Source organism: Colobus angolensis, unplaced genomic scaffold (genome assembly GCF_000951035.1).
Source record: "Colobus angolensis palliatus isolate OR3802 unplaced genomic scaffold, Cang.pa_1.0 Scaffold5, whole genome shotgun sequence".
In the NCBI taxonomy this organism is placed as follows: domain Eukaryota; kingdom Metazoa; phylum Chordata; class Mammalia; order Primates; family Cercopithecidae; genus Colobus; species Colobus angolensis.
The window spans coordinates 22,395,296-22,414,676 of record NW_012118487.1 but is presented as its reverse complement, the minus strand read 5'-3'; the positions used below and the strand labels follow the sequence as shown (position 1 = coordinate 22,414,676).

The window sequence follows — 19,381 nt, the reverse complement described above, 5'->3', positions numbered from 1 at the left end:
TACGGCAGCTTTTCATTTTCTGATCAGCAGTAGCAATTACGTCTATACTAATCACATAATTTTTTGATCATATCTAATTGTGTATTGTTCTTGAGTTACTTCATAAGTCTTGTCTCAGTAACATCTATAAAGTCTTAAAGGGTAGAGACCACGTCTCATATTTCTTATGTATAACACCTGACATAGTTCTAGACACATATAGGTGGTAGGCATTTAGTAAATAGTTGTTGGATTGAGTTGAGGGAGTTTATAGACCTCATTTGTTCTCAAAAGTAGACTGTAATGTATTTGTTCATTGTGATATCTAGCATCTCCATTACCTGTCCTGTTAGGTTGTTTTATTTGTGGGGCATCAGGAAAGGTCTCTTTACTGGAGATTTGGGAATCTATGCTCTTGTGAGCTCTAATTCAATTACCCCTCCTTTTTCAATAATTTTTTTCCTTCTTCCGTCTTTCTTTTAATACTTATTGTCCTTTTCACCTCACCTACCCAGTAACATATGTTTCATTTCTATCTTCTCTCCTGGATTATGGAGATCTAATGCCTGGTCATTGCAAAACCAGGATCTAGTTTATAGCAAGCCCTATGACATACTGCAGCCTTGCCAATAATGACTGACTGCCGTTTTTTGGCTTAAATAACTCATTTTGCTTGAAGGATCAGAAACTTATTTTAGTTTTGGAAGTCCTTATTTTTGACTAAATGTGTTGGATGATAGAATTGTAGTTCTAACATGTGCCCCCTTTGTTGATATTTATGAAATGTTGGTTAGATGGTTGTATTCACCAGCTCACCCTACCATCTTCATCCTAACACTTCCCACACCAGTGTCTTTGTAGGACATTTTAAATCCTGAATATGTAATAGTCATTTGTTCAAGTGCTTACATTTCTGCCCTTGCAGTTGATGGTGGTGGTTGGGGGCCAAGCACCAAAGGCTATCCGGAGTGTGGAATGCTATGACTTTAAAGAAGAAAGGTGGCACCAAGTAGCAGAGTTGCCTTCCAGGAGGTGCAGGGCAGGTAAGCATGATGCCTCACGGTCAATTCTCTACTCCTGGGTCATTGAGAGCTTCTTTTTCAGGTCTCATTTTATTAATTAGAAAAATCTCTATCAAAAAAACTTGGAGTGAAATAGCTATGTAGTTAAACAATAATTCAGGGGCTTCGTACACCTCTCAAGACACTGATGGGATAGCTACTCTGTCTCCGTCTTTACGTATCTTTCTGATTGTTTAGTGTAAGGTGGAGGAGCTAGTAATTTGCTGGATATTTCCTAGTTACCTTTGCCTGAAGTGTTAAGAGGGGAATTCTTTAGGTTGGGCCCTTAGTTCTAGGAGATTCCCTCAGTTTATAAGGTACTGTTAAGTCCCTCAGTTATAAGGCATAATTGCCTTCTTCAAGGCATCTGTTTTACAAACATTTGTTGAAATAGACTTTCATTTAGCCAAAGCTGTGATCAAAAGAAGCAGTTATTATACAAACTCAGGATTTTTCCTGGGACTTAAACTTGGATCCATAATTTCTGTCTCCCATAGCGAAATGAGTTCTGTATGTAATGGAACATTCTATGATGGTAGCACTTTAACAGTACATCTTGGAGATTGTTACTTACCAGCATATCTGGAGTTACCTCATTCAGTAAGAGCTGTCTAGTATTTTATTTTGGTCTGGACATAGTTTTTACTAGTTTTTTAATAGAGCATTAAAAATGTTTTTAATCTTAATGTTATTATAAACAGTGCTACAACAAATCTCTTATACATACATCATTGTGTATATATGTTAATATATTTTGGTAAGATAAAACTCTAAAACTAGACTTACTGATTCAAAGGATGTCCTAAGAGGATATACCAATTATTACTCCCACTAACAGTAAAATATGAAGGTGCCAGTTTCTCTAAACTCCTGACAGTACTTTGTAATTAAATGTTTTGAGCTTTGCCAATCTGGTGGGTTAAAAATGCCTTAATTTGTACTTATGTAATTATGAGGAAAGTTAAATAGCTTTCTCTCTGAATTGTCAGTTCATGATTTTTGCCATTTTAATAGTTTTATTGATGTCACAGGTACAGTTATATGTTAAGGAAGGTAGCCTTTTTGTCTGTGATATGTAATGTGAATATTTATTTGTATTAATCGTTTATCTTTTGACTTTGTGCTATTTTTGCCATGTGAAAACTTTATCTTTTAATGTAGTCCTCTACCAAAGTTTTGTGTCTCTGGACTTAAAAATTTGTTTCTTGCATAGAAAGCCATATGCCAAAATTATCTGTATGTGTGTGTGAGTGTGTGTATACACACACAAACATATATTTAAAAAACTTTATGTTGGGCCAGGCGCAGTGGATCATGCCTGTAATCCCAGCACTTTGGGAGGCCAAGGTGGGCAGATCACAAGGTCAGGAGCTCGAGACCAGCCTGGCCGACATGCTGAAATGCCTTCTCTACTAAAAATACAAAAAAAATAGCCGGGTATGGTGGCAGGCGCCTGTAATACCAGCTACTCAGGAGGCTGAAGCAGGAGAACCGCTTGAATCCGGGAGGCGAAGGTTACAGTGAGCTGAGACCTCACCACTGCACTCCAGCCTAGGCAACTCCGTCTCAAAAAAAAAAAACAAAAAAAACTTTATGTTGAAATAATTTTACTTACAGAAGAGTTGCAAAGATAGAACAAAGAATTCTGGTATATTCTTTCCCCAATGTTAACATCTTACTGTGATATAGTTATCAAAACTAGAAATTAGCATTGGCATGTTAATAGCAACTGAAATACACACTTCATTCATATTTACCATTTTTTCCATTGATTCCCTTATGCTGTTCCAGCATCCTACTTTGCATTTAGTTGTCATATCTTCTTATCTGAGATAGTACCAGAGTCTTTTCTTATCTTTTATGCCCTTGATTCTTTGAAGAGGACTGGTCAGATATTTTGAAGAAGTCTCTCAAGCTGGATTTGTCTGATATTTTCCCACGGTTAAATTGACTTAGTATGATTATTTCTTGTGAGGGTAACCTTGTTCCCTTGGTTAAGGTGGTATCTGCCAGGTTTCTACCCTATGACAAAAGTGTATTTTGAAAACATTTGTTGTTCTAGTACCTTTACAGTTTTATTTATAAATACATATCTCTCTCTAAGATATCTGGGCTGTATTTTAGTCTAAGATGTAAGGTATAGATTTTGGCTTTTAATGGCTAGTCAGTTGTCCAAATACCCCTTATTGACTTACCTGTCTCCATTCATTTGATGAAATCCTGCCTTTATCATGTATTAGATTTCCACATTTACTTGGTTGTATTCTAAATTTTCTGTTCTCTTCCATTGATTTGTCTTGCCTATTCATGCATCAAGACATAGCCACTTTTAGTTACTGTGCTTTATAATATGTTTTACTATGTTGTGAAACTAGTGATAGGACTCCTGTCTTCTTTTATATCCTTCAGTAGATTTTTAACACTTTCTTCCAGTGGTCCTCTGTGTTTCTTGGCAAGTTTATTTTTAGGTATTTTATCTTTATTGTTACTACTGGAAATGGAGTTTTGTATGCCATTTACTAACTGATTTCTTAATTCATATCTGATTCCTATTATAGTTCCCTTTACTTTGGGGCCATATGTCATTTGACTCAATTTATTGCAAAATGTATTATTTACTTATTGGGTAACTATGAATACATTTTATCTTCATCATGCCCTCTTCCCTCTCCCTCCTTCAGATTAGAACCAATGTCCTTAACTGTGCAAACTTGGCCAAATTTTAATAAACTGTGTAATTAAACTTCTGGGCACTTCAGTTTCCTTATCATACTTCTTTTAGTTCAGTCCCTTCTCCAGACCCAGAGCCTTTGGTGGGGGTCACTTCATAGATTGATTCATTTATTTTCTTCTTCTCTGTGACCTAAAATTCCCTAAAACTTGGTAAGCATTCTACATTACTTCTAAGAGGTGGCATATTTGTTGTGTTATTTTGTGTGTAGAGAAAGGAAAATGAAAATTGCAGTGGGCAAAATTCCCACAATGAACATTCCCTGGAATTAGTTATGATTTTGGGATACAGGATTGTTTTATGCTGAAACATGCTGCCTGCTATGTTGCTGCTCACTGGTCTCCAGGCCCTCTTAGGAGGTCTATTAAATTCTGTGCTAGCAGGGGGCCAAAACAGGCAACTTCATTTGAACTGGAAAGGTCTTGTTGCCATATGGAGGACTGCATTTCCATGTATTTTTAAGGGGGTGGGGGAATAAAGCACCAGAGGCTAAGACAATAAGGGGTAGAGGTGCATCTCTTGCCTGATGACATCTGTAAAACATTGAGCTCGTCAAACTATCTGGTGATTCCAGTTCTCCCTACAGGGATTCAGAGAACTGTGAGCCACATTGCCTGCCCTCAGGCTGGCACAGGGACATAAACATTATAGAACTAAGAACAATAAAAATTTGAACAATTTAAAGTAATTATATTATAGACTCTGTACATTTATTAAACCTTAAGTGCACTATATAGATGTTATTTTCTATAGGGGTTCAGGAGCTGGACTAATCCCTTTTAGGCTAAAGTGGACAGGGAAGGCATCACAGAGAATGTGGAACTTTAACTGAGGATTCAGAGTTAAAGAGAACAGAGTGGATCGTGATAGGAGCCTGTCCGATTAGGACAGCAGCATGAAAAAGTTGAGAAAAGTGAAAAGATGGTTGAAAACTGAGTCTAGCAGTCCAGTTTCTCCATTCACTGATTCTGTAATATCTGTTTAGCCCAGGGATCAGCAGACTTTCTCTTGAAGGACCAGAGAGTAAGTGTTTTAGGCTTTGTGGTTATATGGTCTCTGTCACAGCTTCTTATCTACTGCTATAGTGCAAAACCAGCCATATGGAAGTGAATAGGTGAGACAGTGTTCCAATAAAACTATATTTATGGAGGGTGAAATTTGAATTTCATATAGCTTTTTAAAAGTCATGAAATATTCTTCTTCTTTTGGTTGTTTTTCAGCCATTTAAAAATATAAAAACCATGCTTAGCTTATGGGTTCTACAGAAATAGTCCGGTGGACCAGATTTAGCCTGTAGGCTGTAAATTTGCCGACCCCTGATTTAGCCCACTAATGTGATAAACTAGGAGTATGTTATGCAAATAAATTATAAGTGTATAGTTTCATTCTAAGAATATCCACTAGAAGATCCAAAATTGAAAGCTATGGGAGGTGAGTACAGGTGCAAGTAGTTGGAAAATAATGGCTCATTATTTAAGCGTGTAAATTGATATTTGAAAAAAAGTAAGAGTCAAAATGGTACTTTAGCCCGTGCCATTGCATTTTTTATAACCTTAGAAAGAAGGCTGGGCGCAGTGGCTCAAGCCTGTAATCCCAGCACTTTGGGAAGCCAAGGCGAGCTGATCACGAGGTCAGGAGATCAAGACTACAGTGAAACCCTGTCTGTACTAAAAATACAAAAAATTAGTCGGGCGTGGTGGCGGGCGCCTGTAGTCCCAGCTACTCGGGAGGCTGAGGCAGGAGAATGGCGTGAACCCGGGAGGTGGAGTTTGCAGTGAGCCACTGCACTCCAGCCTGAGCGACAGAGCGAGACTCCGTCTCAAAAGTAATAATAATAATAATAATAATAACCTTAGAAAGACAGACAATTTAGTGATTGGATGTTCTTGCAAATGAATAGCATTTTCAAGGATTTATTTAATCAGGCTCCTCCTAAGAGTAGCATGTTCTGACAACAGCTATAGACTTATTAGCAATCTTTCGATATTGCCAGTAGTCAAGTTGCTTGTTGATCTGTAAATGCTGTACTCCTTTTGCAGGCATGGTCTACATGGCTGGACTTGTTTTTGCTGTTGGTGGCTTTAATGGTTCATTAAGAGTTCGTACTGTAGATTCCTACGACCCTGTGAAGGACCAGTGGACCAGCGTTGCTAACATGAGAGACCGGAGAAGCACTTTGGGAGCTGCTGTGTTAAATGGATTGTTATACGCTGTAGGAGGCTTTGATGGGAGTACAGGTAATTTCCTTTTCATCTCTTCTACATTGCTGCTGAAATTAACGTAGTAGTCATGTTTATGGAATAAATCATGGCATCATTAGGGCACATGTGAGATTTTAACTGGTATTTAAAGATAAATTTAAAATTTTATCAAGAATTTCCTTAAATGATATGAGTGCTGAGTATATAAATTTTCTTTCTTATGCATCAGTATCAGTCATCAAGTTTTAAAAGCTTATAAATGTCAGTAGCTTAGGTGGGAGCCTTCTGGAAAACAAGCTGTTCCTGTTTTTCATGTAACTGATGTGTTTACATTCTGCCATTTTCTTCTCTTAATTTTAGCCCAATGTTACATACCTGAAGTATTTTTCCATATATATGAACTATTGACTTTTTTTAGAGAAGGAAATGAAGACTTGTGTTTTATTATAGGTTTATCATCTGTGGAAGCATACAACATAAAGTCTAATGAGTGGTTTCATGTTGCTCCCATGAACACAAGGAGGAGCAGCGTTGGTGTGGGTGTTGTTGGAGGTAGGTGCTGACAGTTCTTTCAGGTACATATGGCTCTTTTTGATCCTTGAGAGTGATTCTTCCAATAATCAAAACATTAGTTTTCTGAATGGGCAAGCTAATTATCATTTTAGAAAGAAAAGTCGTAATTACTGTAAAATTTCAATTATCTGCTTTTCAAAACTAGCTTCTCTATATAAATCAACCTATATAAGGCCTTTTCTCTCTCTCTCTCCACCCCCCTCCCTTTATCCTCCTCCTTTCTGTGTGTGTGTGTGCATGTTTGACTTATATAACAGCAGTCCCCAACCTTTTTGGCACTGGGGACCAGTTTTGTGGAAGACAATTTTTCCATGGACAGGGGTGGGTTGCGGGGATGGTTTTGGGATGAAACTGTTCCACCTCAGATCATCAGGCATTAGTGTGTCATAAGGAGCGCACAACCTAGGTCCCTCACATGTGCATTTCAAGATAGGGTTTGCACTTCTGTGAGAATCGAATGCCTCTGCTGATCTGACAGGAAGCAGAGCTCAGCCGTAATACTTGCTCACCTGTCACTCACCTCCTGTTGTGCAGCCCCGTTCCTAACAGGTTCCAGACAGGTACTGGTCCATGGCCTGCGGTTTGGGGACTGCTGCTATGTAAGACTGTCAGCTGATTTTAATACAGTTGTTTGGGGGAACAATTCAGGTGACATAAATGTGTAATTTTGTATCTGGAGAAGGGCTGTTTAACATTTAAGGGATGGATTGCCACAGTTATTTATTTATATCCTACTTTGTCTCCCAACAGAAGTTAAGGAAGGCTCTAAGTATTATTTTTTGGTATTTTTTTTTTAATTGACTTGGGCAAATTTGCAGGTTTCCACCCCCTCCTCATCGTAGGTGTAATTCTCTGCACTTAGAAAAGAACAGCTTTATTGAGATATAATCCACGTACCATACAATTCACCCATTTCGTGTATACAGTTCATTGTGCATCCATCACTACAATTCATTTTAAAACATTTTTATTATCCTCTAAAAGCAATCCTGCTTCCCTTAGCTCTTACTCCTATCCTACCCAACCTGCAGCAACTGCTAGTCTCCTTTCTATCACTTAGAGATTTGCCTCTTCTGAACATTTTAGTTGTACGGTATGTGATCTTTGGTGTCTCACTTCTTTCGCTTAGGGTGATGTTTTCAAGATTTGTTTATTTATACTGAGGCATTTATTAGTACTTCATGCCTTTTTATTGCCAAGTAATATTTCCTTGCATTCTGATATTAATTTTTGATTTAACCTTTTTTCCAATTTCCTAAGATAACTTTGGTATTTAACTCTGTCTTACAGGATGATGTTCACTTATCAAATAGTGTTACCTAAAGATATAATGAGTGTGCTTTCTATTTTATCAGATTATTGAGGACAGTATAAAATTAACATCATCTATACCCAGCAGATCTTCATAATATGATCTGATTACTCCGTCTGTCACCATTAGGCAAGACCCTAATATAGTTCATAAAAATCAGAGCACTTTACGGGGAAACTCTACTGCCATGAAGGAAAATATATTAAGATTTTCTGGCTTGAAAAAAATAGTGTTTTTTGTTTGTTTGTTTTTTAATAAATTTGGCTTTCTTTGTGATTTTACGCGTAGGTTTGCTCTATGCTGTCGGAGGCTATGATGGAGCGTCACGTCAGTGTCTTAGCACAGTAGAATGCTATAATGCTACAACAAATGAGTGGACCTATATAGCAGAAATGAGCACCAGGCGGAGTGGAGCAGGTACATGTGAACCTATTTTAGCAATTGAAGCACAAAACTGATGGAAAATAGTTAAAGTAAAATGATTCAGTGGCATCACTTTACATTATCTGGAAATATATGATATGCTGATTTTAATGGCACTGCTAAATGTCTTTTGAATTGTGCAGTTAATGGGAGTAATTACAAAGTAATTTTACTTTAAAATTTAATGTCAGAGTGCTATAGACATTTCTGTTTCATTTATACATTCACATTGTTAGCACTCCTTTTAGTTTCTTGTTTTTAGTGCTTATTGGGGAACTTGCTTAATAATCAAATCTTTTCATGTATATTTCTTAAAATTTTGTGCTTTAATTTGGGGTTATTTTATTAGGGATTTTTTTTCAAAAGGATTACATTAAAGGACTTTTTCCCTCCCTGTGTTTCACCTACATATTACTAATATTTTTATTCTGTTTGACATGCCTCTTTTTTCAGAATAATAGTTTGTTGAGATGCTTATTTAATCATCAATTCTATTGATTTCCATTTCTTAAATTATAGGCTATAGTATCAGCTTGCTTTTATTATGAATTACAACTTCAAAAGTTTTAGTTACAGTTAAATAAACCTAATATGATATAAATCTCTTGTTCTTTTTGCCCCTCTATTTGGCTGGTTGTGTTTTATAGGTGTTGGTGTGTTAAACAATTTATTGTATGCTGTAGGAGGTCATGATGGCCCTTTAGTACGAAAAAGTGTTGAAGTGTATGATCCTACCACTAATGCATGGAGACAGGTTGCAGATATGAACATGTGCAGAAGAAATGCAGGTATCTGTCAGTTTAAGGTTATAAAACTTATGTTGAATTTTATTTTAAGTTTCACTAGTATCACTATGTATTTCCATTGTTCTTTTACTGATCTGGGTTCCCTGATAGACTTTGAACTCTTTAAAGGCAGACACTTATGTAATAATCCTGTAAAGTGAATGCCTGCCACAGTCTCTGGAACATAACAGGTTGTTGTGACACTTCAGTAAACTTATTTCTACTAGCTGCTACTTTTTGGTGATAAACGTGGAGACTAATTAATTAGGAGTAGACCCTTCATTTGATACTTGAATTCATTCATTCTTACAACAAATATTTTTTAGTGCCTACTATGTATCTATCACATACTGGAGATCCCACTTCTCAGAAAATTTAGTCTAGTTGAGTAAATATTTATACTAGGTTAAAAAGCTAGTTGGTTATCTAAATCTAGAGGGGAAGTCTGCAGCAGTAACCCTAGCTTAATACAGTTCAGGATTTCCAGGAAAATGGAAAAACTAAAGCAGCAACAACAACAAATAATTTTAAGAAAGTAGAGAACTTTAAGATTAGGGAACTAACCACTTAAAAAGAAGAATCAAGGAAGGGAAATACAAGTGGAAGATAGACTCAAGATAGCTACATAGCCTTTCAGGAAATGCTAGGATTCTTCAAAATGCCATTATCTTCATGTCATTTCTCATAGTGTAAAATAACTTCCTGGTGAGTCTCAAACTTACTGTACACCGTGGGACATCCCTCCTCCATCAGCACTCGTCTTAGTTTCTCTTTAAAGAAGTGTGATTACTAAGAAAGACTAAGTATGTGGAACTGCAGATACTGTTAGCCACAGACCAGAATTTATAATTAATTCTGTCTGGCCTTGCACGTCATCTGCTCAGTTGTATTTAGTAATCAGTTCGCTCGATGGTAAGACCCTCAAATCTGGGTCCTTAGTGGAATAAGTGACTCTAGTACACATTAAGGTAGAAAAGCCATGGTGATTTGTGCAAATGTCCTTTCCTGGATTAGGAAACTTAGTTGCAATTTGAGCTTTTTATGAATATTTTCTTAAAGGTTAGAATAATCTTAGTTTTTCTCTGTATGTGTTTATTGTTTTCATATCAAAAATTACTCATTTCTTTTAGGTAGAAGAATAAAGAGATAATTTGTATTTATAGAGCTATAATGATAGCTCTATCATTATAGAGCTGTTCTTCAAAAAATTGTGTGGGAAAGGGTAGGATTTAGGAAAAAGACTTAAGTCTGTTGAAAAGTTGTTTCATACTTTGATTTAGACAACATTACTTGAGTTTATTTGATAATAAGGAAGAGAGAGAAATCTGAAAGCTTACTTTTCAGTTTGTTTTTCCTTCTCAATCAATTATGTTTATTTTCTATGCAAATAACAGAATTTGAATTATTTACTTTTATAATTTACAAGATACAATATAATCCAATTGAGCATATATTTTAAAATTATTTAAGTTCATAAGAATATTTTAAAATCTCACCCTCATTCCATATTCCCGGTAATCTGAAAAAAACTTCTAGTAAGATCTATTCAGCTCTTCCTTTTTAATAACCTAGGCTCAGGACCTCATCCAAGCACCTAAATTACTGGGAAGAAAGAAGGAAGCTGGCAAAGAGTGGAGGACATGTATTCAATGTTAAATGGGGAAGAGGTGAAAGCATCCATATAAATTTGAAATAGCAAGCAGCTTACCAGCCAAATTTCAAAAGTTTTTATAAGTATGGTAAATTAATGACACCAAGAGTGGAGTAAAAATGAAATAAATTTGGATTAGATGATTATATATAGACTTTTAATACCTAGCACATCTGTAATAGGTTCTCAATATGAATTTGATTGTGTTGAAGTAAACTGAATAAACTGGAACCATCAGACACTGCAGGAAAGTGCATCCTTTTGGCAAAGTGATTTGGCTTCGATCGCCTAAAAGGAATCTGGTGTTGTGAGTTAGTGGGTTAGTAAAATTGATGTCTTCGGAATGTACGGCTAATATATTCAAATGGATGTATGGACCAACCTCCCTTTCTGCAGTGGGATGCTCTTTAATCTGTGAGCCCCTCGTAGATATAATTGGGAAAACTCTTTAGGACGGTATAATCTCCTTGTTCATGCCTTCCATCATAGCAGGGCCATTTTTGAGATCATTTTTTCTCTCACAGTCGTATGTTGTCCATCAACAGACTGAAATATAGTGTTGCATACACATATACCTACTGTATGGAGCTTGTGTGGCAGCAGCATTTGGCTTTTAAGTATTTGAACAACTTAAAATGGTATGAGTTTTTTTCCTACAAAGTTTTGTAGATTTGGGCAGCATTCTGGATTCTTTGATGCCCTCTAGTACAAGTTCATAGTAGCACTGAACTTTTTATAAGATATTAAATGTACTTTAAAAAATTACATTGAATTAGCTTTTTAAAAGCATTTTACCATTTGACTCAGCAGTTTTCTTTCTAATAATTTATATTAGGAAAAATTGCTCAAGTGTGCAAAACACTATTCAGGGGATCTTTGTTCATTGCAACATCATTGGTAACAGCAAAAAAATCAAAATTACTTAAATACCCATCAGTAAAAAAAATGATTAAATAAACTACGATGATATCATACATAAACATTACATTTATTAACTTGAGGAACTGTCCAAAGTATGTTGGTTGGCCAGGGTGGGTAAGTTATTTAATAAAGTAGCATGTGTAGTGTGAGCTACTTTGGGGTTAAAAAAGAAAGTATCTGAGTATATATGCGTAGAGAAAAGTTAGCCAGAGTAGAGATCAGAATTTTAATGGTCATTATTCTAAGTGACATAAGGTTGGAGGTCATCTTTTTTTCTTTATACTTTCCTAGATATTTTGAATTTTTGCAAAGAAAATAGTTATTTTAATAGATAAATAATATTCTCTTCTTTAAAGGGAGATAAAATAGCTAACCATTTAGTGTGATAATTAAAATTAAGAATATTTTTACCTTCTACTAACATATATTTTCTTCCTTAGGATTCACTAAGTAGCTGACTTTGACTTTTTATTTTAAAAAAATAAAATAAAATGAGGGTCAAAATAGTTTCCAACCTATAATATTGTGAAAATTAAGTACAATAATGCATATATAAGGTAACTACTGCATAAATGACAATCAGTAGGAGCTTAGAAGTGGTATTATAGTCTCCTAATAAAGAATTCTTCTTTTTTTTCTTTTTGGAGATCGGAGTCTCGCTCTGTTGCCCAGGCTGGAGAGCAGTGGTGTGGTCTTGGCTCACTGCAACCTCTGCCTCCTGGGTTCAAGTGATTCTCCTGCTTCAGCCTCTTGGAGTAGCTGGGACCACAGGCACACTCCACCATGCCTGGCTGATTTTTGTATTTTTAGTAGAGATGGAGTTTCGCCATGTTGCCCAGGCTGGTCTCAAACTCTCCTGACGTCAAGTGATCTGCCCACCTCGGCCTTCCAAAGTGCCGGGATTACAGGCATGAGCCATGGTGCCTGGCTATCCTAATATAAAAAGAATTCTTTACATGCTCACTATTTTCTCTTCTTGCCTCCTTTCAAAGAAATTAATGTCTCTGGATTACCTCACTCAACATGTACAGGGATACTCATATTCATCCAACTTTTTTAAATAATCGTTTTCTCTCTGTGTAATTTTTTAAAGGAGTTTGTGCAGTTAATGGTCTGTTATATGTTGTTGGAGGGGACGATGGTTCCTGTAACTTGGCGTCAGTAGAATATTATAACCCAACAACCGATAAATGGACAGTTGTGTCATCGTGTATGAGCACAGGGAGAAGTTATGCAGGTAACTGGTCTCTAAAGTCAATTATCATACAAAAAGATGACCTCATTATGATTTTTATATTAACCCAGTTTTTCTGTTATAAGAAGAAAGTCTTTTCCGAAGGTATAGTTTATATCTTACTCTTAAGATGATTAACATTGGCTGTGTATATTCTGAAATAAAGCACCAGTATACTTTTGTCATTCTGCAGTCATTTGTATTCAAAGTCCCAAGTCTTTGATATACAAAATCATATAACAAAATTTAATGTAGCTAAAATCTGTATGCAGAGAAGAAGAATTCACTATGTGGCAAGGCTTTAATTCCTGAGATGTCCAAGAAATAGGATAGGATTCCTACGTCTCCCCATGGTGCGGCTCCATGAGACAGTATTATAGTGAGGCTGTGGAATAATTTTTCTTTCTTAAGCATAGTACTGGTTGAGTTATAAAATGTGATTTTTTGTTCCATTCTCTTAGTAAGATAAATTATAATTTTAATAAATTTTATTGTGAATCTTTAAACTGTTATTTATTTCAGTGATATTTATCTGGCTTTTAATAGCATAATATTTCTGTACCAAAATTGATCCAATAGTGGAGGAAGAAAATGTCTAAACTAATTAACCATCACTGTTGCTTATGTATCATTCAGAACAGCACTTAGAAGAACTATGTACAGTAGAATTCCAATATAACATGGCTGAATACTAGATTAATTTTTAAAACAACTTCATTGAGGTATAAACTGACAGAATACATAGCGTACAGTTGACCCTTGGACAACACAGGTTTGAACTGTGTATGTCCACTTATATGTGGATATTTTTTGAAAAATAATTATGTTGGAAAAATTTTTTTGGAGATTTGTAACAGTTTGAAAAAACTCAGATGAACGGCATAACCTAGGAATATTGAAAAAATTAAGTAAGATTATGAACACAAAATATATGTAGATATTAGTCTGTTTTATCATTTACTACAAAATATCCAAAAATCTATTACAAAAAGTTAAAATTTACCAAAACGTATGCACACAAACTCTTACAGGAACAAACACCTACAAACTATAGATGGTGTCATTCACAGTCCAGAGAAATGTGAACAAACCACAAAGATACAATATTAAATCATAACTACATGAAATTAACTGTAGTATGTGACTGTACTACTCTAATAATTTTATAGCCGTCTCCTGTTGCTGCATTGGTGCGCTCAGCTGTTGTGAGTATCCACTTAAAAAGCTGTGGGGCGCTAATCACCTTTGAAAGAGCAGTTTGTCTCTTCAGTGACCGTATCTCAGTAAAAAGTTCTCTCTCATGGTTCTGCGTTATTTTTCATCATGTTTACTGCAATATCATAAACTTTCAATAACACCACGGGACCCATGCAAAGTGCCACTGGTGATGATGCTGGGAAGTGCTCCAGCGAAGCAGAGAAGAGTCATGACATGACAAGAAAAAGCAGGATTGCTTTAGTCAATCTGGTGGGCTGCTGCACTTGCCCACCATTTCAAAATAAATGAATCCAGGGTCGGGATCATTGTAAAAAGGAAAAAGGAAATTCATGAAGCCATCCTTGCAGCCATCCCAGCACTTTTGAAAACTTCACACTTTTTGTGAAATCCCTTTTTATCTTGTGTTGAACATGCAGCTTTTATGTGGGTGAAGGATTTTTCTTTTTGAGACAGAATCTCACTCTCGCCCAGGCTGGAGTGCAACAGCGTGATCTCAGATCACTGCAACCTCCGCCTCCCGGATTCAAATGATTCTCATGCTTCAGCTTCCTGAGTAGCTGGGATTACAGGGGTGTGCCACCACACCCGGGTAATTTTTAAACTTTTATTATTTTTGATTTTTTAGTTTTGGTTTTTGGTGGGTGCAGGATTGCTGTAAGAAAGGCATACCTGTCAACTCTAACATGATTTGAGAAAAAGCAGTCATTATATGACAACTTGAAGCAAAAGGAAGGTGAAGGATCTGAAACTGGAGAATTTCCTCAGCCTACTCAAGCAAAGGATGACTTGATAATTTTGGAAAGGGGTTTGGCTCAAAAAATGTCAAGATAACAGGAGAAGCAGCTTCTGTCAAAGAAGGGACAGCAGATAAGCTCCCAGATGCCGTTAAGAAAGTTGTTGAGGAGAATGGGTATCTGCCTGAAAAAGTTTTTAATGCAGACAAATGTCCCACCAAGGACATTTATTACAAAGGAAAGTGAGCACCAGAATTTAAGGCAGAAGGGGATAGGCTAACTCTACTATTTTGTGCAAATGCAGTTGGGTTTATGATTTGGACTGCTCTTATCTAAAAAGCTGCTAACCCCCAATCCTTGAAGGGAAAATATAAATACCAGCTGCCAGTCTTTTGATTGCATAACAGGAAGACCTAGACAAGAACTCTTTTCCTGGATTGGTTCCATCTGTGCTTTCTTCCTGAAGTCAGGAATTACCTTGCCAGTAAGGGACTGCTTTTTATTTTGATATTGGACAGTGCCGTTGGCCACCCAGGACCCCATGAGTTCAACACCAAAGGCATAGAAGTGGTCTACTTGCCCTTAAACACAATGTGTCTAATTCAGCCTCTAGATCAGGGACCAGAGGAACCTTAAAGGTTCATTATATATGGCACTCTATGGAAAAAAATTGCCAATGCTATGGAAGAGAATCTCAACAGAGAAAACATGAAAGTCTGGATGGATTACACCATTGAATATATCATTGTTGTTATAGAAAAAGCTATGAAAGTCATCAAATCCAAAACAATAAATTCCTCCTGGAAAAAAAAAACAAAAAACCTGTGTTCAGATGTTGTGTATGACTTCACAGGAGTTATGACAGAGCCAGTCAAAGAAATCATGAAAGAGATTGTGGATGTGACTATAAAGGTTGATGGTGAAGGATTTCAGCTATGGATCTTGGAGAAATTCAAGAGCTAATAGTTACCAAACCAGAGAAATTAACAGAACATGACTCGACGGAGATGAGTGCTTCTTAACCACTGCCAGACAATGAAGAAGACGTAGAAGCAATGCCAGAAAACAAACTGACATTAGACAGTCTGGCAAAAGGGTTCTGGTTATTCAAGACTGTTTATGAGTTATTTTATGAAATGGGCCCTTCTATGATATGTGCACTGTAACTGAAGAAAGTGGTGGAAGGAGGATTGGTATTGTATGGAAACATTTTTAGAGAAATGAAAAAAACAAAGTCAGACAGGAATTACAGTGTATTTCCTTAAAGTTGCACCAAGTGTGTCTGCCTCTCCTGTTTCCCCTGCCTTCCCTTCCACCTCCTCCACCTCTGCCACCCCTGAAACAACAAGACCAACCTCTCCTCTTTCTCCTCCTCCTCAGCCTGCTCAATGTGAAGAGACAAGGATGAAGACCTTGATGATGATCCACTTCCCCTTAATGAATAGTAAATATAGTTCCTCTTCCTTATGACTTTTTAAATAACATTTTCTTTTCTGTAGCTTACTTTAAGAATACAATATATAACACATAACATGTTATGACATATATAACATATATTACATGTAAAATATGTTAATTGACCATATCAGTAAGGCATTTGGTCAACTGTAAGCTGTTAATAGTTGAATTGTGTGGGAGTAAAAAATTATACATGGGAGGGTCAGCACCCCTGACCCCCACGTCGTTCAAGGGTCAACTGTATATTTAAAGTATATAATTGTATTACTTTTGACATAGTATATACCCATGAAACCATCACCACAATCAAGATAATGAACGTATCCGTCACGCTCAAAAGTTTCTGTGTTCCCTTTTGAGTATGTTTTCCAAATTGTAACTACAAAGAGGAAGAGACTAGTTCTGGATTAAATAGTCTTATATTTAGTCCATAACTAAACAGAGATTTCACTGTCATTTAGATTAAAATGATAATACTACTAAAGTTTAAGAAAGAGATTCTGAAACATGATTTGTATGGTTCCTCCTGCCTTCGTATTATAATAAAGAATTGAGTGTTTTCTCAGAGATAAAGAATGCTGCCTGTGACTTCTTTTTTATCTCTTCATTTCTTTGCTCAGGGGTCACAGTTATTGATAAACCATTATGAGCCTGAAGGACATTTTCAGCATATTTATACATGAGAAACAGCCTTCAACAAATATTTCTGAAGTGACTGAGAATCTAGCACTTCTCCACTTGTAGCTGCACTTTACGTCTCAGCAGAAGATAAGATCGTCTGCCTTTATAGGCCTCGGATACTGAAGATTATTTTTGGTAGAAGCACCGTGTAGGCTTTTTCTGCAATGAGCAGCAGCTGAATGAATTTTCATAAGAAACTTGGACTGCAGGACTTAATCTGTAGTCTTTAGACAACAGTTGCTTTCATAAAGACTAGTTCTTATCAGCCTTGAATGACTACGGATTATTTTGTGAAGGAGGATGAAATGATGCGTGTTCTTGTAAAATTAAATTTTATCTTTATTTCTTCTAAAAATCTGTATACCAGGAACTGAAAATCTTTGAACAGATATTAAAATCTACGTAAGTATACAAACTAGTTGAGGGATACACTGTTTGCTTTTATAAAATAACTTTGATTACATGAATATAATAAATTATGTGCATATAAATGTGTGTCTATATGCTTTCCTTTAAATATGTTTGAAAAGATGTTTGAAACTTGATTATACTATTTATAATTGGCACAGTACTTTGAATTATGCCAGTACTACATTGTAAAACAGAGTTGTATTTTTTGATATTTAACAATGCTTAACACTTTAAATGCCACTTCTGAGGAATGGACCTGGTGTAACACACTTGAATATGTGTGATGCCAAACTTTTTAAAATAAAATATAAATTATGCTTATTTATTAATTTTCTTTAGTTTAATCTTGGTCATGTTTTGGTGTGTATTTTTAATTTTTTTCTTAAATTAACACTTTGGCATGAACATTACTGCAGGTTTTTGATGAATATAATGAATGTATGGAATTCAACTGAATTTGCATGGTCTTAAGAATTTTTCTGTGTGTATAAATTTAGCTGCTATTAACAGAAGAGAGAACTTTCTGTGAGTAGCCATGTGTGTTGATCAGATACAGTTTTTCTGAGATCTTCAATTAATCTCACTTTAAAAACGACCAAAACATGTCTTTCTTGAATTATCTTTGAATAAAGGTTTGTATATTATTTGTTTCACAGTGTTCTTGATTTTTATCTATTTAGTTTTGTATTAAGAAAGTTTCCTGTTAGGTTTTTTTTTTTGGCTCTTTAAAAGTTTGCATTTTGTCACTTCAGAAATCTGCATTTTTAATTTATTGCCAAAGTGACCTGACCTATAAGACAAAACTATTAAATGAATAACCAAAGTCAATAAAAATGGTTCTCTTTCCAAGGAAAAGTAACCTCAACTATCCAGGAGAGGTCTGTCAAGGATTGGTAAAGTTTAAACTTCTTGTATTTTTGTGTCCCTGATATGGGTAGGGCATGAGATAAGGATAAAACAAGTAGCATCAGACCAAAAAGAAAGTCAAAGAAAAAATATATTCCAAAGTAACTGAGAAGCTGTGGTTTTTGATACCAAATAAAAGGAATTGAGGAAATAGGAATAGTGGAGTCAGGTAGGCAGCTGGGGTGCTGGCCCAGCAGAGGAAGGGAAGAGGGGGAAGGAGGACGTGATGGAATATTGTGACCATTCCTCAGGAATTAAAAAAGTTGGCATGAGCTGTTGCTAGAACAGTTGATAATCAAGAGGAAAGATTGCTATGATAACATTTCAATTTAAATGTAAACATGGAGCCATATTTCATACTTAGTTGAACTTTCCATTATAAATGAATTTAATCAGAAAAAGCCTATGCTGAGTTGATGAAAACATGAATTTCTGCCTTAGTGTAGCCTTACAGCACATCATTGTCAAAAAACATGTTGAAGGTCTAATGAACTTGGGAGTACTGTCGGCTGTTTCTGACAGAGGCACCAAGAAAAATGTATGAGGTCTGTCTTTCCTGATCAGTTCCAAACACTAATGTTTCATGAAACTGTATGAATCTATCAACGATTTATCTGAAAAATTTTAAAGCTTTTCTTAAAATGTAATCTCAGCCTATTAAAGTAACAAAGGTCTTAACCACATAGCATGTCAAATACCTCTGTCTTTACTTTCTTAATCTTTGAAGCTTTAATAGCTACACTGTAATTTGCCAGGGTTTGTCAGTAGCTGGGTTCATATCTATGACTTCAGAGACTTTAGACATATCTCCTTCCCCTATGCCAACCTTTGTCTTTCCAGTTGGAAATGTTTTTAAAGGCATATGTGGAAGTGTTCTCAGCCTGTTCCATTACTGTATGAAACATAAGAAGTTAAGGCAGAGAGGTGTCTTAGAAATCCTGTCAAGGCCCAGCACTTTGGGAGGCCGAGACGGGCGGATCACGAGGTCAGGAGATCAAGACCACCCTGGCTAATACGGTGAAACCCCGTCTCTACTAAAAAATACAAAAAACTAGCCAGGCGAGGTGGCGGGTGCCTGTAGTCCCAGCTACTCGGGAGGCTG

General features: G+C 36.1%; 1 protein-coding gene across 1 annotated transcript in view; it reads left to right on the top strand.

The window, feature by feature from the left end:
* Window positions 1-18,023, top strand: part of KLHL2 (kelch-like family member 2) — a 122,001-nt gene extending 103,978 nt beyond the window's left edge. The window contains 7 exon segments of the mRNA XM_011959671.1: window positions 905-1,022; window positions 5,811-6,008; window positions 6,423-6,524; window positions 8,146-8,274; window positions 8,928-9,068; window positions 12,731-12,874; window positions 16,902-18,023. Coding sequence (XP_011815061.1) covers window positions 905-1,022; window positions 5,811-6,008; window positions 6,423-6,524; window positions 8,146-8,274; window positions 8,928-9,068; window positions 12,731-12,874; window positions 16,902-16,930 — 861 coding nt within the window. The 3' untranslated portion in view covers window positions 16,931-18,023.
* The last annotated feature ends 1,358 nt before the right edge of the window (window positions 18,024-19,381 follow it).